Source organism: Otolemur garnettii, unplaced genomic scaffold (genome assembly GCF_000181295.1).
Source record: "Otolemur garnettii isolate 467f Iridium unplaced genomic scaffold, OtoGar3 scaffold00083, whole genome shotgun sequence".
Lineage (NCBI taxonomy): Eukaryota > Metazoa > Chordata > Mammalia > Primates > Galagidae > Otolemur > Otolemur garnettii.
Window position 1 is genome coordinate 8,716,485 of NW_003852478.1, and position 26,429 is coordinate 8,742,913.

At 37.7% G+C, this 26,429-nt stretch overlaps 1 protein-coding gene across 2 annotated transcripts in view; it reads left to right on the plus strand.

The window, feature by feature from the left end:
* Positions 1–2,345: 2,345 nt before the first annotated feature.
* LOC100963115 (exocyst complex component 1) overlaps positions 2,346–26,429 on the plus strand; it is a 57,789-nt gene continuing 33,705 nt past the window's right edge. For both annotated transcript variants that reach the window (XM_023515974.1, XM_012808097.2), the window contains exons 1-8: positions 2,346–2,484; positions 8,432–8,565; positions 12,841–12,971; positions 15,947–16,106; positions 20,346–20,533; positions 23,792–24,019; positions 24,205–24,337; positions 24,955–25,064. In XM_023515974.1, coding sequence (XP_023371742.1) covers positions 8,442–8,565; positions 12,841–12,971; positions 15,947–16,106; positions 20,346–20,533; positions 23,792–24,019; positions 24,205–24,337; positions 24,955–25,064 — 1,074 coding nt within the window. In that variant the 5' untranslated portion in view covers positions 2,346–2,484; positions 8,432–8,441. The remainder of the gene's footprint in view (positions 2,485–8,431; positions 8,566–12,840; positions 12,972–15,946; positions 16,107–20,345; positions 20,534–23,791; positions 24,020–24,204; positions 24,338–24,954; positions 25,065–26,429) is intronic.

The following is a 26,429-nucleotide window of genomic DNA, read 5'->3' on the forward strand; positions in this document are numbered from 1 at the left end:
GTTGAGAATGGAGAGTGGAAGAGGGCATTTATGAACACAAGTACGGTCTCTACATCAGTGCAGAAGTGGAAACTGAGCTTATTCTATGAACTGTATTATAGTAAGTCCTTGCCGAGATTGTGGCTGACCATCACCTTGAAGGGACTTATATGTGAAGGACTGAACTAATGGAGGGCACGAGAAGATCCCAGTGGTGCAAGGAGTGGAATGAAATGAACACCAACTGTGCACTTTGTCACTGCTTCAAATCCCATCAGCCTCCTACTATAACCATTGCTGCAGCAACCTGCTGTGAGCAGGGTTTGATGAGGTTTGGGCAGCTGCAGCATGACAACACTCTCCTCTCACTCCCTGCCTGGGCATGTCTCTGATATGGGACTGGTTTGGCTACCCCGTTTGGAGTGTGGAGCAGTCAATGCCCAGGAGGACTAACCTTCGATCAAAGGCAACAGCAGTCAATGCTTCCTCCACTCTTGCCTTCAGTGGACAGTTCTCAGATTCATTTCATAAAGCTTCATAGAAGGCCCTAAGGGATTGGGAAAACACTTTAACAATGACCAGCTCAGTAACACATTCTTAGACTGCTCCTCACTCTTCCTTGATTCATTGGCTTTCCTCTTCCCTCACTTTTGCTCACTGCAGTCAAATCCATTGCACATAAGCCTCACTTTGGGGGGAAATCTAGGAGGAAAGAGGAGAGAGGAGAATTTAATTTGTGGACACATAAGTTTGAGACTCCAATTGTAAATGTTGGGTAGCAGGCAGTGGGCACACAAATTTGAAATTCAGGGAAAAGATACAGGCTTCTGAAGTGCAACTCATTTCCCAACTTTGAGGATGGCTGCAAGCATATAAGTAAATAAAAGATAATAGGACAAAAAAGCACATGCAATTGTCATATAAAGAATGTCCACAGTAAATGTTCTTAGAGCAAGCAGAAAGAACTTCAGGGGTCTTTGTATGGATAGGAGCAGATCCTGCTCTTAAAAGGGAAGTCATTGGAGGAAAGTGAAAAGTATTCCAAGTAGCACTTAGTTCAGCATATTGATCTTAGTAACAAACTGTTCTGTGCTATTTCTGCTATTTTTTCCCACCAAATTATACCTTCAGATAAACATTGAAGGATTCTTTGCACAACTCATTTGTCACTTTCTCACTGAGTCCATTCCTGGTAGAGTGAGTTGCTCTCTCTTTTGCATTCCCATGCTACCTTGGTCTCTTTTTCTCTTCCTTCGTTGTTGAGTTTACCTCAGCAGACTGTAATTTGTCCATCTACACATATTTAATTCTGTTTCCCCTGTGAGTGAGTTTGCTCTCCTGAGTGGGATCCCTGCTTTTGTATCTGCAGCATCTAACATAAGGCTTGGCATAGAGATGGCTCTGGTTGTTTGTCACATGAATAAATGCATACATTTATGCAGCCTCTAGTAAAGGGCTGTGTTGAGCAAGAGCAAAGAAATTGCTCTTTTGAATTCCCAGCACACTTATCTGACCTGTGCCTCTCTTTGGTCACTTATTTTGTGTCGTATTTTTTATATCTGTGTATCTATACTTTGCCTAGTTTTACCACATTGTGAACTCTTTCAAGATAGGATTCATGCCTGAATCACCTCTGCCCCTGGAATCAAAGTATTTGGCATAAAACAGGAAGATGGAATAACCTTGCAACCAGCAATACTGGCATAATTTGTGCCCCCTCAAATTCTGATTCAGGATTTGAGATGAGCCAGACAGGCTGCATTTCCTAAAAAGTCCCAGATGATGCTCAAGCAGGTGGTTTATGGACCACACTTTGAGTATCAAGGTCATGAGGGCAATGGTTCTCGACTGTAGCGGCACATTAGAATCATTTGGGAAGTATTAACTAAAGTCCGGGTCCCACCCCCAGAGATTCTGATTTAACGCAAGCTTTTCAAGGTTTAAGCAGCAAGAATGTAGAGTTAACTAAGCTTTACAACAACATGCAGAACAGAAGATAATTATCCAACCTCTCCTTAAATGAATTACCTCTCCTTAAATGCAAATACCTGAATAAATAACTCTTCTAGAGAAAGTAAATAACATCATCAAATCCTCCTCTCCCCAGTCAGTCTTTGCCGGATAGAGGCCCCGCCTCTGCCGGTCCTTGACACGCCCTGCACTGAAGCCTCGCAGGCCTTTCCTCGCCTTGCCCATCATGGACCCGCCCCTGCCTGTCCGTGAGGCACGCCCTGCACTGAGGCCTCGCCCTCCTCTCCTCGCCACGCCCATAATGGCCCCGCCCCCGCCCCCGCCCCCGCGTCTATTGCCGCTCCCGGGTTCCTGCCGCCGCTGCTTGCTGCTCTACCGGGTCATCTTCCGGCGTAGAGCTTGTCACGTGCTCGGATATGGGAAGTGGTGGGAGAACGGCCGCTTCTCGTTCAACGCCTTATTGAGGAGCGAATTTTAGCCGTCCGCGTCTTAGAGAACCTGCCTCGGCATAGCCGGGCTCGGTCCGGCCTTGCGGTAAGCCTTCGGCCGCGCCGCCCAGTAGCCCCGGCAGCGGCGGACAAGCCGGCGCCAGGGTCTGAGGAGGCTGCGGGGCCCGGGTAGCCAAGCTCCCCAGTCCTTCCCAGTAAGGGCTACATGCTGTCGGAGCATCCTCCGCCCCTGTTGCCCTGGGGCCTGGGGAGCGTACACAGTTGGAGGGGTCGTCTTTCTCTGTACGGAAAGAGATTTCGTTTTTGTCCCAAGCCCCTAGTGGTACGCTCTTTGGCGTGGACCAGGAGAAGAGGGTGTGACAGTCAGTGCCTTCCCATTTGTCCAAAACCAGTATTTTTCTAAATCTCTTAAGTGCATGTCTCTACGTTCATGCAGTTTCCTCTTCTAGACGATGGTGCTCCCGGTGTTAGGATGTCGCAACAGCTTATGGGCCTGACCCACAGGCGCACTCAGACCAGCTCCTCGTCACGCAGTGTAAGGGTCAAACTGAGTTTAGGGAAACAAGAACCAAAAGAGTAAGCAGTGGCTGGTTGCCTTTGGAACATGGTTAGACATGGGTTCTTAGACATGGAATATAATTTTAGAGAACCTCTAGTGATTTATTCATTGACATACAGAAGAATACTATAAAGACTGGAGACTTAATCACTTGATTCGTGGAATGTCGATGCCAGAGAAACCCGGGCCGTCTGTGTTACAGGAACCACAGTTCCCTGTAACATTGCCTTGCACTTGACAAACGTGGGTATTTGCTGAATGAGTGGAAGGACACTTGCTGCTTTTCATTATTTGCAATGTGTCCATCATCTGTTCTTACCACCTACTGTGCACTCAGTCGTTGCTTTTGACCAGAGACCGGCTGTGCTGAACGTTGGTCACTATTCATTCATTTGACCTGTTCTTAACCATTCAGTTCAGGTTATCTCAAGAAGTATTAAGTACCCACTAAGAACACAAATTATGATAGAGCGAGCATCCCTCTCCATTATCTCTTTCTCCTTTCTCTCTTTTTTTTTTTTTTAGGGACAGGTTCTCTGCTACCCAGGTTGGAGTATAGTGGCAGAGTCACAGCTCACTGCACTCTCCAACTCCTAGGCTCAAGCCATCCTTCTGCCTCAGCTTCCTTAGCAGCTACAACTGCAGCCATATGCCACCCCCTCCCAGCTAATTTTTTAAAACTTTTTTTTTTTTGTAGAGATAAGTCTCACTATATTGTCCAGGCTTCTCTTTCTCTTTTAGAGATCCAGGAGTTAACAGTCTCATGAGTCTGTTATATATCAATTGTTTGACTGGCTTAGTAAGTGCAATAGGTGCTGTAGAAATTTAGAGGAGAGATAATTTGGGTAAAGTTTTTTTTAAAAAAATAATATTATATTTACTCCTTTATCTCATTTTTTCTTTGATATTTTTTGCATTTCTGCTTCATAAGTTCAAATGTAGAATTATATCTAACTATGTCTGTATCTATATGTTAATGTATTTGCTGTTCCGTGAGTATTTTTTTTAATTTTGGATTAATGTGAGGGTACATATGGTTAGGTTAACATTGTTTGTGAAGTACCAGTTGTAATTGCGACCTTTACCCGGCAAGTGTGCCATTTACCAGTACACTCTACCTATTAAATGGGAACTTAGCAAACCCCTCTGGATCTTTATTGAATCAACTTAATGTAAAACATGAACTGTGACTAAGCGTTGGATTGGGAGGAGATAATCTTGCATGGAAAAGTGCCTAAGCAAAGATTTAAAGCCCCAAATGAAGAGAGTATTTGGAGTGGAAAGTTTGTATAATACTTGGGAATCTCAGGGGAATGTTGAGTGAGAGCTTGGTGTAATGGAAACTGTTTTAAGATTATTTGGTTGTTGTTCCATATCTTGGAAGTTTACAGGAGATAAGCAAATGGTGTAGTGTTAAATAGATAAAGTTGATATGAACCAGGGTTAGCGTGTTGGCAGTGGGAAAAGAAAGAAAGGTATAAATTATGAATAGATGAGGGAAATCACAGAATATGGTAGATTTCATGTTGGTGATGGAGGAGGGAATCAAAAATGATAGATTTTGAACCTGGACATTTGCTTACCAATGTGAAAGCTGGAAAGGGGGAATCTTGGAGGAGCTGTAGCTGTTATTTGGTACTGTCATGTTAATTAACTTAAGCATTTATTAAATGCCTACTTTGCCAAGTTCTAGGAATACACATTAAGACATGGCCCTTGCTTACAAACAACTACTTTTAATGGGGGATAGAGTACAACTAGCTAGAAAATACATTTCTTAAGTGCTTTGTTATCAGAGTGGAGGGGAAATGCTAGAGGAGTAGAAAATAAATTATTCTTTGTACATGGGTGGGGGAGGGGGGAGTATAGTGGCAGAGTTGCACTACTTCGCAGAAGAGGCAACATTTTAGCATGATCTTGAGAGATGAGCTGGAATTTCCCAGGGAAAATAATTACAGGAAAAGGGAATTACATGGACAAAAGCCCAAAGATAGGAAAGTAAACTGGCCAGTGTCCAGTGAGGCTTGAGCCTAGGATTGAATAGAACCTTAATATAGTGTCAAGGTCCTAGATACTGGAATGTCCGACCGCTTTTTCCCTTAGCCACACTTTGGAAGAATAAGAGTTATCTTGTGGGCTCGGCGCCTGTGGCTCAAGCGGCTAAGGCGCCAGCCACATACACCTAAGGTGGCGGGTTCGAATCCCCAGCCTGGGCCCGCCAAACAACAATGATGGCTGCAACCAAAAAATGGCCAGGCGTTGCGGCGGGCACCTGTAGTCCCAGCTACTTGGGAGGCTGAGGCAGGAGACTCGCTTGAGCCCAGGAGTTGGAGGTTGCTGTGAGCGTGATGCCATGGCACTCTACCCAGGGGGATAGCTTGAGGCTCCGTCTCAAAAAAAAAAAAAGAGTTATCTTGTGGCACAAATTAAATACACAAACACTAAGGAAAGCTAATTAGCGAAAAAGGGAAAAAAGATCTGTGCATGCTTTTTGTGATATCCAGCACCATAGATGAGCAAAAAAAGTCCTCACAAAATCAGTATGCAGCCCATAGGCCACAGGTTAGATACCCACACAGGCTAAGAACATATCAAGGGATTAGCAATATGGTCACTTTATTATAGGTCAAATGGGGGTTAGGATGGTGAAGCTATCTAGAAATGGAGAAGAAAGCAATTGGGGAGAGATGTACTTCATGGCTTTTATATTCTCTGCAAGATAGATGGTGAAGTCATTTGCAGAGAGAGAGGAGGCTGACCCTAGAGTTGAGGTCTGAAGGAGAGTAAAAAGGATTTGCAATAATAGTCATAGGGAAGCCATCAAAGGAAGTATTAAAGAATTGCTGAAAGTCCAGCTTTGGCTGGATTTAGATATTTGTAATACAAGCAATGAGCATGGGTATCTTGCCTTTTTTTTTTTTTTTTTTTAGACAGAGTTGTACTCTTTCACCCTGGGTAGAGTGCCATGGAATCATCATAGCTTATAGCAACCTCAAACTTTTGGAATCAAGAGGTCTTCTTGCCTCTGCCAGTAGCTGAGATTACAGACACCCACCACAATGCCCAGCTAGTTTTTCTATTATTAGTAGAGACAGGGTCTCTCTCTTGTTCAGGCTGGTCTAAAACTCCTGAGCTCAAGTGATATACCTGCCTCAGCCTCCCAAAGAGCTACGATTACAGGCATGAGCCACTGTGCCAGGCTGGGTTTGTTGCTTTTTATAGTGGCATCTGGTAGCCCAAGAAAAGTGGAGAAAAAAATATTGTTTATGGAGATTGATTTTAAAGAAAAACAGATGAACTGCTTCAACTGGGGTAAAATTATTGAAGGGGATACTGTGGGTATAGGTAAATGAGCTGCCTCCAGGCTGGGCTGGGAAAGAAGTAAGTCTTGGAGAAGCTAGGTAGACTAAGAGAATAGGAAGTTGCCAGCAAACCACAATGCAAGGGTACATTTCAGAACAACTAAGAGTAAATTATAAATGTCTTACTATAAAAAATAAGTGAGTGGGTGGTTATGTTAATCAGTTTGATTTAATCATGCCACATTGTATATCAAATCATCACATTGTACCCCATAAATGTATACAGTTATGATTTAATAAAGAATTAAAGAGAATAAGATGGAGGGTGGTATCAGAAGACAGAGAGGAGATGGAAGAAGGGTGGTGGTGGGAAGATGTGATTTTTGTGAGAAAAGCAATTTTGAGAGTTGGAGCAGAGATAGAAGTTTCACAGATTGAGTAAAATATAGGAATAACCGAGCTTACAAAAGTCATTGTATTATAAAAATGCCTTGTAAATAATTTATTTAAAACTTGTAATTTCTTCATCTCCCATAGAAAGAAACATTATTTTAGGAGTTAGTGACCTAGGCAAGCGTACATGTATGAAATACTATGTGTGTGCCTTGGAAAATAGTAATATGTGGCCAATTTTAAAATGGTCAAATGGGCCTGAGTATGGTGGCTCACACCTATAATCCTAGCATGCTGGGAGGCCACGGCAGGAGGATCTCTTGAGATTAGGAGTTCAACATCAGTTTGAGCAAGAGCAAAATTCCATCTCTACTAAAAATAGAAAAATTAGCTAGGGATGATGGTGTACACATATAGTTCCAGCTACTTGGGATGCTGAGGCAGGAAAATCACTTCAGCTCAGGAGTTTGAGGTTCCTGTGAGCTAGGCTGAGGCCATGGCCCTCTAACCTGGGTGACATAGTGACACTCTGTCTCAAAAAAAAAAAAAAAAAAGAAAGAAAATAGTAATGTATACACACAAATATGTTTATGGATAAAATAGAGATTTTAAAAAAGTACTTCAACTTATGTTGATGTTTGAAAGACACTGAGTTAGGTGAAGAAAAGGAAAATTCACCCTTTTCAATTGTATAATTCAGTAATTTTTAGTATATTCACAAGATTGTACAACCACTACTATCTAGTTCAGGAATAGTCTGTAACCCCCCAAAGAAACTTTATACCCATTAGTAATTTCTCTTTCTCCTCCAGCCCCTGGCAACTATTCATCTTTCTGTCTATGGATTTTCCTATTTTGGGCATATAAATGGAATTACAAAATATGTGACCTTTTATATCTGGCCCTTTTCACTTAGTATGATGTTCTCAAGATTACTCAATGTTGTAGTATGTGCCAATACTTCATTTCCTTTTTTTTTCCTTTTTGTTTGCTGAATAATATTCCACGGTATGGATTTATCACATTTTGCTTATCTACCAGCTGATGGACGTTTGAGCTGTTTCTACTCTTCGGCTATTGCAAATAATGCTACTGTGAACGTTGATGTACAGGTTTTTGTGTGGAGATATGTTTTCAGTTCTCTCAGGAGTGGAATTTCTGGGTCATATCATAACCCCGTGTTTTTACGAAACCACCAAACTGTTTTCTAAAGTAGCTGTACTATTTTATAATCCTACAAGGATTATATGAGAGCTCCATTTTCTCCACATCTTCAGCACACTTGTCGTTTTCTGTCTTTTTGATTTTAGCCATCCTGGTGAGTATAAAGTGGCAGGCTTCTCATTGCGGTTTTGCTTTGCAGCTCCCTAATGACTGATAATGGTGAGTGTTTTTTCACGTGCTTATGGCCATTTCTATGTCTTCTTTGGAGGAAATCTATTCAGATTTTTCATTCACTTTTCAATTAGTCATTTTTTCTGTTGTCAAATTATAATAGTTCTTTATATAAGAGAGTATATTTTAAGGATTGAATATAGGTTTTGTTATTTTTTCCTAAAATCTTGTGTGTTATAGTACTTGGTGAGCTCTTCTAAATATTTCAGAATTTGATAACAGTGGTTCTCTAATTTCCTAATTTACAGCTTTATGTTTTTATAATGCAGGTGTATTAATGTATTAAATCATCAAAATAAGATCTTTTTAAATCATAAATAGAATCGTATGAGGTCGGATGATTTTGAGAAAGAACTTAATATCTATATTCTAATTTTTTGCAGCTGAGAAAAGATGACAGCGATCAAACATGCTTTACAAAGAGACATTTTTACACCAAATGATGAACGTCTGCTAAGCATTGTGAATGTCTGCAAAGCAGGCAAAAAGAAAAAGAACTGCTTTTTGTGTGCCACAGGTGGGTATTCAGTAAGAAAAAGTACTTTATTCCTTAGGGGACATTTCTTTTTTGTTTTAAATGTTCTCATTGTCTCTATAATTGGAAAGATTGTTGGGTCAACAAATTTGTTTTTTAATTGTTTTTATTAAATATTAAATAGATACAAAAATTTTTCTGTAACATATATATAAGGTATAAAGACTAAACATACTTGGGTACTCACCATGGTGTGAAAAGAATATTCTGTTACCTTTGAGGTCCCCCTTATGCCCTTCTTTGATTCCATTCCCTCCCTGCCCCCATTAAGAGGTGATTGGTATCCTGAATTTTGGTTTACTATTTCCTTGCTTTTTCTTATCATATCACTACATATGTTTGTAATTTCAAACAATGTCTTGTTTAGTTTTGTATGCCTTTGGTTTTTACATAAACTGTATCATGGTGCTTGTATTCATTTGTGACTTTTTCCATCTACTTGGGTTGCTGAGGCAGGAAGATTACTTGAGCTCAGGAGTTTGAGGCTCCTGTGAGCTAGGCTGAGGTCAAGGCACTCTTACCTAGATGACATAGTGACCCTCTCTCTCTCTCCAAAAAAAAAATAGTAGTATATACACATAAATATGTATATTACTAAAATAGAGATTTTATAAAAGTACTTCATCCAGCTACTTGGGATGCATTAATGTTCATGAGTTTTATTTTTGTTCTTTTGTATTTATTGCTATATAGTATTCTACTGTATGAGTGCACCACAGTTTACTTAGCAGCTCTCTATGATGAACATCAGCCTTATTTCCAGGTTTTGCTATTGGGGAACATTGTGAACTTGTGAACACGGTTGTTCTTACCTCCTGGAATACACAGGCAGGAATTTGCTAGGTTAGATCCTGGGTGTGGAGTGGTTGAGTCATAGGTATATGAATGATCATTTCTACTCTAACATGAATTATTTTCAAAAGTAGTTGTTCTAGGTATTTGTTTTGGTTTCCATACGTCCTAGGGGTGCTTGTTTTGTTTTGTTTCAGTTTTTCTTTTTTATAGCATCTGATCTTCTTAACACTTGGTTTAGGAGACTGTTAATTGTTGCCAGTCAGATGGGAGTGAAATAATAGCTGATTGTGTTTTAAATTGCATTTCCCTAGTTAATAATAAGATTGGGTATCTTTTTGTGAATTTCTTAGTCATTTAGTTACCTTGAATTTACCAATTTAAACCTTTTGCTTTTTTGAAAACCTGTTTTGATTATCCTTTTACTGATTTGTATAAGTTTTTTGTCTAATCTGGGTATTAATCTTTTGTTGGTTGTATGCACCCTGGTTTGTGGCTTGTCTTTTTACTTTTTTTTTTTTTGTGAACCCACCACCTGTGGTATATGGGGCCAGTGCCCTACTCCTTTGAGCCACAGACGCTACCCTGTCTTTTTACTTTTTATGGTGGCTGAAAATTTAATTGTAATTTAATAAAATTAATTAGTTTGATCTTTTATGGCTTCCCCTTTTGGTGTCTTAGCTATCCTTCCCATGTATCTTTTATGCAGTCATAAAAATATTCTCCTGTATTATCTTCTAAATGCGTTATGATTTCACTGTTCATTGAGTGTGTTTCTTGGTTCTCTCTTATATTTTGTTTTTTGTTTTTTGTTTTTTTTGAGACGGAGCCTCAAGCTATCCCCCTGGGTAGAGTGCCGTGGCATCACAGCTCACAGCAACCTCTAACTCCTGGGCTCAAGTGAGTCTCCTGCCTCAGCCTCCCAAGTAGCTGGGACTACAGGCGCCCGCCACAATGCCTGGCCATTTTTCGTTGCAGCCATCATTGTTGTTTGGTGGGCCTGGGCTGGGGATTCGAACCTGCCACCTTAGGTGTATGTGGCTGGCGCCTTAGCCACTTGAGCCACAGGCGCCAAGCCTTATATTTTGTTTTTATTTTGTTTTTGTTCTTTACTCTTACCTGAATTTTTGGATCATCTTATCAAGTTTCAAATATTGTTGGGATTTTGATTGGAATTGTTTTACCTAGAGTTCAATTTGGAGGGAACTTGCATTTTTATGAAATTGAGTCTTCATGTGCCATCCTATAAGGTTCACCATTTTCTTCAAAGGTTTTAAGCATATGTTGTTGCATTTATTCCTAGATATTTATTTATTCTTAGATTGTTTGGTACAATCATGAACAATAGCCTTTATTAACATTAATACATTTTTTAAATCATTTGTTGTTAGAGTCCTGAAATGTAATTGTTTTTTTAATCTGGATGTCTATCAGTCTTGCTAAACCTTAATTTTTTTTTCTTGCTTTATAGTCTTCATATTTTTTAATTTATTTTTGTTGCTTTAGTTGGCTAGTTTCTATTCTGGCTTTATACACATTTTTTTCTTTCTTCTTTTTCTTTCTCTCTTTTTTTTTTTTTTTTTTTTTTGGCAGTTTTTGACCAGGGCCAGGTTTGAACCCACCACCTCTGATATATGGGGCTGGCGCCCTACTCCTTTGATCCACAGGCACTGCCTTCTTCTTTTTCTTTTAATCATGAATAGAGTTGAGTTTTATCAAGTGCCTTTTTTTCTCACTCTGTCTCTCTGGGTAGAGTGCTGTGATATAAGCACAGCTCACAGCAACCTCAAGCTCCTGGGCTCAAGTTAACCTCTTGCTTTAGTATCCCAAGTACAGGCACCTGGCCATGATGCCTGGCTAGTTTTTGCCATTTTTAGTAGAGATGGGGTTTCACTTTTGCTCAGGCTGCTTTCAGATTCCTGAACTCAGGCAGTTCACCTGTCTCGGCCTCTCCTACTGTTAGGATTATAGGAGTGAGCCACCGCACCTGGCCTGTCAAGTACATTTGATATCATTGAGGTTACTGTATAATTTTCTCCTTTAATTTGTTAGTGTGGTTAGTAATTATACTTGTTTTTTTCAACTGATGAATTTACTTCTTAGAATAAAGTATGTCACTGATTATACCATATATTATAATTTTAGCTACTACAAAAAAGTGCTATGTTATTGCATTGATTGTTAAGACTTACCCTGATTTCGGAGATTTTTAATGTGGGGATAAAAAGTACATCTTAGATTTGGTGAAATGAAGTATTTATCTTTCATATATAATCCTTGGTTTGCCAATACGGTACTATATTTGTTGAGATTTTGTGTCTGTATTCATTAGTTACTTGGTCCTATAATTTTCTGTTTTAGGCTATCTTTGCCTGGCTTTCTAACCAAAGTTATAAAATAAATTAGAGAGCATTTCTCCATTTTCTTTCTTTTATTTTGAGACAGAGTCTCACCATGGTAAAGTGCCATGGTGTCATAGCTCACAGCAATCTCCAACTCTTAGGCTCAAGCGATCTCTTGCCTCAGCCTCCCAAGTAGCTGGGACTATAGGTGTCCACCACAACGCCCAGCTATTTTTAAAGATGGGGGTCTCACTCTAGCTCAGGCTGGTCTTGAACCTGTGAGCTCAGGCAGTCCACCTGTCTCAGCCTCCCAGATTACAAGCATGAGCCCTCTTGCCCAATCCCCATTCCTCCTTTTTCTATACACTGGAATAGTTGTGTGTGTTTGGAATGATTTTCTTGACAAAAGCTACCAGTGAAATTGTGTTGAACTAGTTTTTTTGCCCGGGGTGGGTGGGTGGGGTGGACGGTGAGGGAAGATTTTTACTTACGAGTGTAATTTCTTTAATAGTTATAGAATTTTCTGTTTCTTGAGTCAGTTTTGACAAATTATATTTTTTAGGGAAAAACCACTTACTTTGAAAAAGGAACTGGCATTTGCTGCAGTTATCCCTCTATTCTGCTGCCAGATTAATTTTTAGAAACTGGAAATTAGAGCAAGTCATTTCCTTAATTAAGATCCTTTAATAGCCCCCCAACTTCAGATAAAAGGCCCTTTATCTTCTGACCTCCTGTCTTTCTCAGTAAGAAATGAAGTCTTTTATTTCCATCCACTTCACTACATATACTATCTACATGTATATTGAGCTGTTCATTGTTGTTCTTTGAACAGTATTATGCTCTGTCAAGTCTGTCTGATTTTACATATGTCAGTTCTTTAGATTTTACCTCCGATTCTTCCTTTAAAATTGGTCTGAAGCTTTATTTCTAAAGGAATCTGCCTTAGACTGTCTGGTGTGATATAGCTGCATCTGTTAGGGTTCTGTGCATTCCTCAGTTTTAGCAGTTAAGGTATGATACCTCTTTTGGTATCTAGGATGTGAAAGCTGTATTTGCAATGAGTGAATGAAGAATGAATGAGAGATAATTATTTCTAACGGAAGTGCGTATTTTCACTTGGCAGTGACAACTGAGCGCCCTGTGCAGGTGAAGGTGGTCAAAGTCAAGAAGTCTGACAAGGGCGATTGCTACAAAAGGCAGGTCGCATGGGCCCTTCGAGACCTTGCTGTGGTAGACGCCAAAGATGCCATCAAAGTATGTTTTCTTAGTTCTTTGACCCGTATTTAGAAGGTATCTTTCATTTTATAGTATTTTAAATTTTAAGATGATCTAAACTTGTTTTGTGACCGCTGGTTTACCAGCCACTAAGAATTAGTCTAAAAGGTATTATTCAGCCTCCAAACGCTGTGCCCACAACTCTTGGACTACTAAAAATAAGTACTTATGTATGTTTATTTTATTGTTTTTGCTTTTTTAAAGCTACAGTTATGTTTATGCACAAGCTACATAAACTAGAGCAAAATAACCTTTACTCTGTACGTTTCTGTATTTAGGTTAAGTATACTTCATATAATATCCATAAGTTAGGATGGATTTTAAAGGGGTATGTGAATTAATTTTTTTTAATCAAAATCATGTGTAATATAACCATAGTGAGTTTTCCTTAGTAGAATCACCAGCTGAGGCAGCCAAACTGGCCTCTTAAAGCCATGGCCTTGATGTTTGTGGTTCAAGTAAAGAAAGTGATAGTGGATTACATACCTTATTTTAAGGAAATTAAAGAATAAAACTTATAAGAATATAAATCTTATGCCTTATATTTAAACCACATTCAAACTCCAAGAAAGTTTGATAAAACTTTCTGTGATAATCACATTAAAGGACCGTTGGTTTTTCTGACAGTTCAAGGCTTTTTGCAGCAATACTCTTTTTCAAGGAAATAAAGTAACCCTCCTTTTATTAAATTAGATGTTTCCTCCTCTTCTTCCTCTCTGATCCTGTCCCTCATCTTCCTCTGCTGCCCACAGGTGCCTCCAGAGCACTAGAGAATCCCCACACCACAGCCATCTGTACTGTTGATAGGATTAATAGCAAGACTTATACACTAATGAAACTACAGGCACACTTTGACTTACATCTACAGTCTTACACATTTATTAAAAAGGCACAAAGAAGTAAAAAGGCTATCTTTGTAAAGCAATATGATAAAATTCTGGTTTTACCTTATTTTTATACAAACCACTGAGGACCAGAAATCTAGACAAAATGACAGGTGTAAAAAAAGCAACAAAAAGGGTTATAGGATAGCCCTGCGTAACTGTACAATTCTGTACAATTTCTTCCAAATGCAGATAACACCTTTTCTTTAAGTATTTTAGGCATACTTCTCCTGAATTCTGTTACCATGAGAGGGATCAAGGGGAGAGACTTTTGGGGTAGGTTTCTGTTTAACAGAAAATACTTGTAAGGGCTTTTAAAAAATGCATCTTTATAAACAAAAAATTCTTTTTCTTTTCAGTAGTTTTGTACTTCACAACCCTGTTTACTTGCATAATTCACTAACGTTGGTGAATGCTTATTTGAATGCATTCTCACAGCTAATGCCTCATTGCCAACCTGCTTAATGGATTCTTTTTTTTATTTTATGTAGGCACCTTGGTGTGTGTATACTATATATGGATATAAAACATAAAATTTTTATATGTAGCCTAACATTAGCCATTTAGTATCACACATTGATTTGTGTGAGTGTTGCCACTGGAGCACTCAGCATCTTTGATGGCATTATGGGAAATACTCCCAGGAAGATAACATTTCCCATCAAGTTTTGTATTAGCTGCCAATACTCTTAGATCATTTTTATAAGTAATAATGTAATTACCTTTTAATTGTAAATGCACATTTTTTTATGTTTCAATTCTGTTTATTAAGCCATAAATGGAACTAATTAGAAGTTCCATGCTACTGTAATATGATTGTTGTACCGAAGGCAAGTCCTGATCCCTAAAGTGATACAGTTCCTCACAGTAAAAGTCTGATTCCCTTACCCTTAGTTTATATTTTGTTCCCTCTAAATAACTCTTTAAATGAATCAAATATGTTATTATCCTTCTATTTGTAGAACATTAAGAACATTTGAGCCTATTTGGTAATTCCTTGGATATGAAGAAAAGTGTACATCCATAAGTTTTTTTTAATATATAATAGTTAAGTAGCTCTACATTTGAAGGTTGGAAATATTAGCCTGGGGTGGAATTACTACTATAACCTGGCTTAAGAGACATGCAGAAAGCAGAGTGTAATTCTCTGAGAATAGTTGAGCTTCTTTGTCACTTGAAAGAACTTTAAGGCCCACCAGTATTTTTGGCTTTTGAACTGCCTTTAATCATTCTATATTATCAAAATCGAAAACAATTAGAAGCAGTCCCTTCTTTTCACCTCATTTATTCTTAGAAAGTATGCCAGGGTATAGATTATATTTTTTCTCCTATGTTATGATTAGAAGATAAAGCCCTTATTAAGCAGTTAGTAGCAAATCACAGTTATGAGTAATAATAGTATGTTATCAAAAAAAGGTGTGATTTCTAAAATTCTGTAGGCAATTTGAAGAGAAAAATTAGGTCCATGTCAAAACCAGAGTTCCTTGTCATCTTACTGATGAGGAAGCTGAACCATAAAGCCATTATACTCATAGGTTGGAGGGCACAGGAAGAAAAAGACCACAGTAGTATGTTGCTTTCATCTAGATCTTTTGGTTGATAAGCAAAGTTTTTGCTATAAATTGAGTTCTTGGAATCCTTCAAGTTACTTAGCAGACTTCTTTTTTTTTTGAGACCAAGCCTCCTTCTGTCAACCATGCTGGAGTGCATTGGTCAGTTGTAACCCACTGCACCTTCCAACCTCTGAGCTCAAATGATCCTCTTACTTCAGTCTCCTGAGTAGCTGGGACTACAAGTGTGTACTACCATGCCCAGCTAGTTTTTTTTCTTTTTAATTGTTTTGTACAGGTTCTCGCTATATTGTCCAGGCTGTCCTCAAGTGATTCTGTCATCTCATCCTCTCAAAATGCTAGGATTATAGGCATGAGCTACTGCACCAGCTTTACATAGCTGACTTTTAATGATCATTTTTTTCTAAGAACAGCTTCAATTCTCTTTTTTAATAGAAAGTTTATGCTAATAATGAAAAGGGGTATCATCAATAATATCTTTTGTATATTCTTATTTTAGGAAAATCCTGAATTTGATTTACATTTTGAAAAAATATATAAATGGGTTGCCAGCAGCACTGCTGAAAAAAATGCATTTATTTCATGTATTTGGAAATTGAATCAGCGTTATCTTCGGAAGAAAATTGATTTCGTCAATGTTAGCTCACAGCTTTTGGAAGGTAAAGTTGGATAAAAATGTATATGTAAAATCTAGTGTATCTTTAATTGAATATATAATTTGACATTTAAAGTAATTAGAATACCAAATTACCTTATATTGTAAGGAAATGTAACAATTTTTTGTGGCTAAAATGATACTTGTTTATTGTAGACTATTAATACCTTAAATTAAATAAATAAAAACTTATAAACTTATTCCTCAGAGGATACACTGTTAACATTTCATTAGGTATTAATTTAGTGTTTTTATTATGCATATTTAAATAATTTAAGAAAGAAAGAAATTTACATTCTGTTTCCTAACATACTTTTTCATATAATATATTATGAACATTTTCATGCTATTAAATACTTACCCCAACATTATTTTTAATAACACTGTAGAATTCCATTATACCATAATTTACTTAATTTATCATTTTTGCTTAATTTCCCAATCTTTGCTTATTTTAAACAGCTCTGGGATGAATATTCTTATAGCAATATTTTAATGCAGAGTGCGGGTATAGTGGCTAAGAACACAGCTCTGGAATCAGCCTGCCTAAGTTAAAATCCTGGTTTTGGGACCTGCTGTCTGTAGGACTTTGTGTAGTTACTTAGTCTCTATATTTCAGTTTCCCTTATCTCAGAAATGGATGCAATAATATGTAGTAGCATCTACTTCACAGAGTTATGAGGATTAAATTCTTAATGTACAAATAATGATGAGAATAGTGTCAGGTATATAGTAGTGTTCAGTAAATAACAGCTATTATGTTATTAGAATAAAATTCTTAGATATGAAATTAAGATGATCGATGTACCTTTTGGAATGTTACTATGTGTTATTTGTGTTACAAGACAGAAACCCCACCAATAATTATCAAAAGTATACAACAAGATTCTATACTTTTAAAATTTTTTTTGGAAAGACATAAACATTGTAAGAAAATAGTTCTTATGCTTTATGGATGCAATTTGCAGTCTTTGCTGGCATGGGACTGAACAGAGTTCTTACTCCTCTTTATTGAGAAAAAAACTTAGATTTGTCCTAAGTTGTATATTAGCGTTTAAAAATAGAAGCGTCTATTCTGTCAGGATGAAATTGCCAATATTCAGCCATTTTAATTTAAAAAGTTGGCAATTTCAGATGCTTCAAAGTATTAACTTATTTAGTTACTTGCCTCTGTCATTTCTGTCTTGTTTTACTTACTCCTTTTTCAGTTTGACCATGGACCTTTCTCTCCTCAAATGTGGTCTTCTTTTCCAGCTCTTACTAGTTACTAAACCTGCTACTGGTTTTAGGCTTGATGCTGGAAACTGGCAGAGGCAAGTCACATCTGGCAGCCAGGCTGGACTTACATAGGAACCCCCAGGATTGCCAGCTCACCAAAATTGGTCCTTAGCATCTTGGCAATTGAGCTGTTGAAGCAATGAAATTCAAGAAAATGATGATAATTTTTTATACCTTGAATTGTGGTCTAATTTGGTTAAATGGCTTTTATTTTTTTACCATTTCAGAGTTGAACATTCTGATATGACAGTAATTCATAAGCTTGCTTTTCTGTTTTCAAATATTGTGTATTTCCAGATGTTATTTATTGATAACATTAGATGTATTTTTTACTAATATATTTTGTTAGGATAGTCATTTAGGAAAATATATACTCTACCTGGATCTACTTCATGAAGAAATATTACTAAAATCAGTAAGAAGAGTATTGCTGTTTTTGAGAATGAAGTATCTGAGGAAAAAATAGCATACAGTTTGTCAGGGCATTAAACAAAAGTGAAGACATGTTCATGTTTATAAACATTGACCCTAATAGAGATTAATTTTAATAATACTAAGAAGGGTCTTAAGAATCTCATTTTGAAAGTCACTTTTTATACATAATAACTATTGCATTGGTTTACTGTAGCTTAGGGAATAGCTTTATTAATGTCTGCAAACTTGTTTTAATGGGCCTTGAAATCATGGCCATTAATTGCCATTAAAAAAATGTTTCCACGATTTTGGGTGATGTTAGAAAATAAAAAATATCACCTCCATTAAAAGCTCAATAATCATCCAAGTAATATTTCAAATTATAAATGCTAGCAATGACAAATTTGGTAGTTTTTAATAGTGATAATTGAATGGTTGAGTTAAATAATTGGAACTTCTCAAATAATGTTTTTAAAGAGGACTTTGTTAGCAGTTAAAGGAGAGTAAAGTTTTTGTATGGCCTTTTCTTTTTTATTCTTTTACCTGTAGCTGTATTTTTAAAACTATCTTTGACTAGAATCCTTAAATGCCAGCTTGAATTGATACCTTGTGTGCTTTTTCACTTGACTCAACTTTGCCCTTTCTAACAGTGTTTGTGACTAATCTTTTGTGAGGGAGTGTCTGGGTAAAGCTTTTGGGCCTTGAGTAATGTAACCAGACTGAATGCATGAGTCACAACTGACCTAAAAATAACACCCAGGAAATGATTCCTTTTCCAGTTGTCTAAGGGTTGGTTAGTGTTGTTTCTTAAAAGATAGAAAATAGAAAGATAAATATATTTTTCATCACTATCAGAAAAAGAGAAAGAAATGAACACTGGAAACTTAGCTTTTTATGGATCTTCCCCCTTGGTAGTTGATTTTGATGTTATCTTTTGAACCTTAATTTAGCATAAAGTTCAGATGATATATGGGTAGTATTTTAAAGAGTTAAGCTTGTATACTTTTCTACCCAGCTAATACTCTTTGCTTACTTTCCTCTGCTTTTTTCATACCTTTTTACTCTCCAGAACTGCCTAAAGTTACAGAAGGTGCGTAACACCTTTTCTTGTTACTCTATTCCATGTGTTTTCATTAGTTGCCATTGTTATATACTGTTGGTTGCCTAGTTTACAAAATTATGTACAGGGACAAATATATTATTTACATCAAAGGATGTAAATAATATTATTTACATCAAAGGATGTTTCATGAGAGAGAAAATATTTCTGAAGTAATTATTGTGATTGTATTTGTTTATTTTAAATGTCTACTTGTGAAAGGACCTGTCCAGCCAGAATTATTTGGGCAATCCTTGTTACCTAGTACCCCCTAGTGGCTAGTAATTTCCGCAGTGCACAAAAGTGGACTTATTCAAAGGACAAGGAGCTCCGTGATACCTCTCTAAAGAACTTACGTTTCTATTCTGTAATCTGTCATTGCCTGTACTAAAAGTTTAGTCCTCTCCTTTTCTGTGATATTATCTAAATTTGTTATCATTAAGAGTAAATCCATTGTTGCTTCAAATTAGCTGGTTTTTGTTCTGGGACAAATGAATATATTTTAAGTTATGCTAAGTGTTAAGTATTTATTTTCTTATAAAACAATGAATATTAGTATTGAGAATTTATCGAAGTCATGTCCCAATAAGTCAATGAAGTCAGTAACCTTATTTAGAGTGGCTAAATGTCTTAATGATTTCTTTCATCTTATGTCTCTCAGCCTCAAGCTTTATATAAAATAGCCACATGTTAAGTGAATTCTCTGAAGAAAATGAAACATTTATCAGAAAGCACTTAAGATTTGATCTCCTGGTCTTCTGTTATGAAGCGTGGAAACTAAATTTTTATAATTTCAATCACCCATGTTGTTGCTCTTATATTAGAGTTACTAAGAGAGCATCTGTAGCTCATCCTTAGATATTTTATCGATACATATGAATTTTTTTTTTAATTAAGAAATGGAAAATTCAGTTATTATTTTCATTGTCCAAAGTAAATCGTGGATTGTAGATACATTTTTTTTCATTTTAATTAAAAGTTGTTTAAGAGAACAAAATACAACAAAAATGGATAGGATGAAAAGGTCAAAAAAATGTTACCTGGGAAAAAAAGGAAAGCAAATTGTTTTCATGTGCATTGAGTTCATAGTCATTGTTTTGTTAGAGCAGCACTGCCTCATGTAGGAAAAAGCAGTTAGGTTTGTTTCCACCTCTTTTTATGTTTTGTTTTTATATTTTAATTCAATTGTGTTTGGGGAATTATGATGAAAGCTTCTTTTAACACTTGTAAGTCAGTGTATTTGACTGCATGCTTTTTGTTTTTTAGGACTTTATTTCACTAACAGGACATTTATTATAAAAATAAGATTTTTTTTCTCATATATTTTGAATCATTCTTTCCCATTTTTCAGCCATTTAATATGACCTGTGCTTAAAACTGATCTTACCTAGCTATACGTACCATGTCTTCCTACTTTTTGACTATTGTATTTTGAATTTTTACCTCTTTAAGAATCTGTTCCAAGTGGAGAAAATCAGAGTGTGACAGGAGGTGATGAAGAATCAGTAGACGAATACCAAGAGTTAAATGCAAGAGAAGAGCAGGATATTGAAATAATGATGGAAGGCTGTGAATATGCAATCTCTAATGCTGAGGCCTTTGCAGAGAAATTGTCCAGAGAGCTGCAGGTGCTAGATGGGGTAAGACTTTATTGTAATCTATGAATTTGTGTTTTATAGAGTATTGATTTTAGTGCCTCAGCACTTAGGCCTTCATAAACAGCTCGTTGCTGTCTTTTATGTATAAGCACATTAGCAGCTGCTATCCATCTTGTTCTTGTTCAAAAAATAGAGACATTCCTATTAAGCTAGTAAAATGGAGGTTCTTGATAGGAAGTGATGGAAGTAGACAACCAGAAAACATTTGGGGGGTTGATGTTCTGTGCCTCTCAAACACCTCAGAATATATTGCTCAGTGCCAAAGAACAGCATTTTTATGATTTGGGAAAAACAAAAAATTGCGATGAATTAGAGAGAATGTCGGCTGAAGTAAGTGAATCATTTGTCAAAAGGGAGCAGGGTAAGTGAAAACAGGAGAGCCAGGGGAGAGATCTTTGACTTCTCCACTAAAGTGTTTTAGAATAGAGCCTTTTAACTTGCTTACAGTTTCTGAGTCTAATCTAAATGCAGACCACTACTTCTGTGAGGAAATCTAATACAAATCATTTGAGTTTTAAAAATTTTGTTTTGTTTTGTTTTTAAGAAAAGATAAGCATTTGGGAAATCCCTTAACGAATAAGGAACTTTTTTAAGACTTAAAAAGACCTGAATGGTGCAGAATTCGTGGAGTCTTAATTTAAGCCTATAGAGATTATGGATTATGTGCATAGTCCAAGTTTACAAGTTTACAAAATGACCTGGAGGCAAAGCCTGTAAGAGATTTCCAAGTGTCAAAATGAAAATTGTCCTGGGCAGATTCAAACCCCAGTTCTGTTACTTGTATGTATGTATGTATGTATGTATTTTTGAGGCAGAGTCTCTGTCACCCTGGGTAGAGTGCCATAGTGTCATAGCTCATAGCAACCTACAATTCTTGGGCTCAAGAGATCCTCTTGCATCAGTTTTTCATTTTTGGCACTGGCCTTGACCTTCCAAAGTGCTAGGATTACGTGTGAGCCATTGTGCCCCCGCCTGGCTAGTTCTGTTACTTTTTTTTTTTTTTTTTTTTTGGCCCAGGCTGGGTTTTAACCTGCCACCTCAGGCATATGGGGCCTGTGCCCTACCCTTTTGACTCACAGGCACCGCCCCCTAGTTCTGTTATTTTTAAGAGGTCTAAGTGGGTTCTGTGCCCGGCTGACTCTTAAAGTTGCATTATATTTGCATCTGAGTTACTGTGAATAATAGATAAAATAATGTGTGAAACCATGGTGTCAGTGATATTCTTTTAATTTCTTGTCCACTTTTTTTTTTTTTTTTTGAGACAGAGTTTTACTCTGTTGCTCTGGGATCATAGCTCACAGCAACCTCAAATTCTTGGGCCCAGCTGATCCTCCTTCCTCAGCCTCCCAAATAGCTGGGACTATGGTCACCCGTCACCATGCCCAGGTAGTTTTTCTATTTTTAGTAGAGACAGAGTCTCACTCTTGTTCAGGCTGATCTTGAACTCCTGAGCTCAGGTGATCCAGCCTCCTCAGCCTCCCAGAGTGCTGGGATTACGGGCATGAACCACCAAGCCCAGCATCCTGTGCATGCTTTTTTTTTTGCCGGGGCTGGGTTTGAACCCACCACCTCTGGCATATGGGGCTAGTGCCCTACTCCTTTGAGCCACAGGCACTGCTCCTTTTTTTTTTTTTTTTTTAGAGACAGAGTCTTACTTTGTTGTCCTCAGTGGAATGCCATGGCATCATAGCTCACAGCAACCTCTAGCTCTTGGGCTTAGGCGATTCTCTTGCCTCAGCCTCCTGAGTAGCTGGGACTACAGGTGCCCGCCGCAATGCCAGGCTTTTTCTTTTGTTGCAGTTTGGCTGGAGCTGGGTTCAAACCTGCCACCTGTATATGGGGCTGGTGCCATACTCACTGAGCCACAGGCACTGCCCATCTTGTGCATGCTTTTTTCTTCTTTTTTCTGTAGAGACAGAGTTTCACTTTGTTGCCCACAGTAGAGTGCCTTGGCATCATACAGCTCACAGCAACCTCCAGCTCTTGGGCTTAGGCGATTCTCTTGCCTCAGCCTCCCGAGTAGCTGGGGCTACAGGTGCCTGCCACAACGCTTGTGCATGCTTTTTAATCACACTTTGTTACTTACCATCTTAATGTGGCTTAGTGATTTATAGTTTCTGTTCTAATTAATATTGTATGTATGTTCCAAGTTGTCATACTTCTTTACAGTTTGATTTTGGATTGGTGGTTTCCTTATTTCAGGAAATTCAGAATCAATAGTCAGAAACATTTACAAAGTAGTGGTATTTGTTACTATTTTGCCTGGAAGAAACCCCCAAAGTTGCAGATGAAAGGGAAAAGGTAATAGAAGGAGCTATCTTTTGGCCACATGCTCTTTCACATCCTCTTATACTACAGTTACAGATTAGCTTCAGAGTGCTATACCACTGTAGTCAACACCCCCTTACAGTGTGGAGCAGTAGTGGTTGGGGCCTATTAGGAACTGAGCCTCAAAGCAAGGCAGGTGGGCAAGGGAGCAAAGGGAGCTGAGCTTTCTTTGTATTTCAGTGCTGTGTGTTTCTGGCATCCTGCACTGTTAGGAACCAGGCTGCCCAACTGGAGGTGAGCAGCAGGCACGGGAGCTAAGCTTCATCTGTCTGCTTTCTACTCCTTGGATCACCACCTGAGCTCACTTCTTATCAGATCAGGGGTGGCATTAGATTTCCATAGCCCCAAACCCTACTGTAAACTGTGCATGCACAGAATATGGGTTGTACGTTCCTTATGAGAATCTAATTGCCCTGCCCTCTGCATCCTCCCCCATCCATGGGAAAATTATCTTCCATGAAACTAGTCCCTGGGGCCAAAAAGGTTAGGGACTACCACCCAGATTCAAAGACTGGTATACCACTACTACCTTCTCAACTAAGGTATTACAGAAGTGATTGTGCTTTTAGTTAGGGTTTCACATAGATGTTAAAAAGTATAGAAAATTTCTGCAGATGGTAGAGTTGGAAGGTATCTTACAGACTGTGTGGCCTAATGCTCCTAAATTTGCAGGAGAATATGCCATTACTGATGTTCTATTCTGGGACAGAACTCTACTTGTGTAGTCTGTGGAGATATAAAATATGGAGGCAATTGTTCCATCGAGAAATACTGTTAAAAAGTGGAGAAACATAAACATATAGCGATGAACTAGTCACGTGCATGTGCATCAAAGAGATTTAGCAGCATTTCATCTTTATATTCTTTTACATATTTACATAACACGGGGTGTTTTCTTCTGTAATATTGTAGGCCAACATCCAGTCAATCATGGCCTCTGAAAAACAAGTGAACATCCTGATGAAATTGCTGGATGAGGCGCTAAAGGAAGTGGATCAGATTGAATTGAAGTTGACCAGTTACGAGGAAATGCTCCAAAGTGTGAAAGAACAAATGGATCAGATCTCTGAAAGCAACCATCTAATTCATCTTAGTAACACTAATACTGTAAAACTCCTATCTGAGCTAGAGTTCCTTGTGGTAAGTATAAATTACCACCACCACTGACAGAAAAACTAGTGACAATATATAAAACCCATTTGTAAACATTTCCTAATAGCAAGATTGAAAATAATTCCCAAGACCTAGTGATTGGATTGAGTAGCATCTGGTCTGTAAATTTCCCAGTATTACATGAGCAAACTGTGTATTTGCATATATTCCAGAACCACATGGTCTTAGCCAAAGGTCACCTGAATGCCCTTATGGATGCAGAACTTGCTTCTTCCAGAGGCATCGAGGCCTGCACCAGTGCTGCTGATGCCCTTCTGCAGTGCATGAATGTAGCTCTTCAACCAGGTATGTGTGTTGGAAATTATAACACTCCGACCCAAAATCTGAGACTAATTCTGTAGCTTGATATAAAGATTTTGACAAGAAATAAGTGAGACAAATGGTTTATGGGTATATTATTCGCTACTCAAATTTCACTGCCTTCCCAACTTAACAGTGAGAACTTTTTCACTTCAGTTCCTTCCGATTGACCATCATTGACTCTAGTTCACACTATGATCATTCTTTTGTACTGTCCACAGAACCTAGCAGAGAGCAGATGCTTTGGTTGGACAGCATAAGGTTTTCCTAAGCCATGGTTTCACAACTTGGGTTGCATTAGAATCACTTGGAGGGGTTGTCAGATTGCCCCCCACCCCCCCAGCCCAGCCCCACATTCTGTAGGTCTGAGTTTAAGTTTTAGAATCCACATTTCTAATAGTTCACAGGTGATGCTAAGGCAGTACTAGACTTTGAGAACCACTGTGCTTTACCATTTTATCTCCTGCTTCCTCTTTATAAACCAAATGAATAAGCCAGTGTGACTGAGTTCTTCAAAACTTTAGACATGGTTACTGTTTCATTAAACATAGAGGAATTCTTTGTATCCATTAAATCAGTCAAGAAATGTCATTCTGTTTCAGGCCATGACATGCTTTCAGCAGTCAAAAGCCAACAACTGTTTTTTGTTAGTTTGCGAGAGAATTTTGCCCGGAAACTGGCCAGTCACCTCAACAATGTTTTTGTTCAACAGGTAATTTTATTTTATTATTAAAACTGGCATGTTCCTATAGCTTACTTATATGTTACCTAAAACTTAAATTTCCGTAAAAAATTACTGTGTTTAATTAAGGTTGCAATAAATTCTTTCACACATTTATTTGATTTTAAGATTTTCAAGCTGGGCGTGATGGCTCACACTCGTAATTCTAGCACTCTGGAAGGACAAACTGGGTGGATTGCTTGAGCTCAGGAGTTCAAGACTATCCTAAGCAAGAGGGAGACCCCCTTCTCTACTAAAAGTAGAAAAACTAGACAGGCATGGTAGTGTATGCTTGTAGTCCCAGCTAGGAGTTTGGGAGGCTGAGGTGAGAGATCTCTTGAGCCCAGGAATTTGAGGTTACTGTGAGCTGTGACGCCAGGGTGAAAGAGTGAGACTCTGTCTCAGAAAAAATAATGATGATTTTCAAATATGTGTTTATGCTTATAGATGTACCTTGGGTCTTAGCTGCATCCATAAGTAGATAGTAGTTCCTTTAGGCTGAAACTCTCTGATTCTATAGATCAAATAAATAACTATGTATATTAATTGCATAAATTACTTAGACATTCTTATTTATAAAGGTAGGTCCAAACTTATTATATGTTAACTGTTGGACCTTTTTGGTTTTTCAGTATTTTGAGATGAGAATTAGGACTTGACTCAGTGTTTTAAATGTTTTATAAGCTCTATATACTTTTATACATAATATATATATGAGAAAATGACCATAGCTCAGTTAGTTCATTTAATATTCATGTAAATGCTTTGCCTACATTTTTATATGGAAAGAGATATTATAAATAAAGATGTGATAATAATAATAGTAAAAGTATCTTAGAGGGATTTGGATAGCGTTTTAGTATCTGGCGTAATGAAATAGGTGTCTGGTGTTTATCATCTCTTTTATTCCTTTCATTAGGGTTATGGAGTAAAAAAAATTGGGGGGAAATGTGACTTATCAAGAAATGATATCTGAAAACATTGGATTCTTACTTTGTTTTCACTTTGCAATATTCTGAAACAGTTGTATTTACTATATTTTATTTCCAATCAGTTTACTCAGGCCCTCCTTCAACTCTATAACAAGCCCTACTTTCTTTCGGTTCCTGTGAGTACATCAAATTTGGCTCAAGCTTCTCTAATTCCTTTTTTTTTTCTATAAAGTTTGCTAAACTTAATAGCAGAATAACTATAGATTATAACAGAACTTACCAATTTAAGCTACCTGTTAACCACATTCGTAGCAGTTTTTTAATGGCCTATAGTAGAGTTTATTTTGGTTAAAAAGGCATTTAATCTCATTCTGCTTGCCTTTCTTTCTGTAATTTTTTTCACTCACTTATTTACTCCTTCATT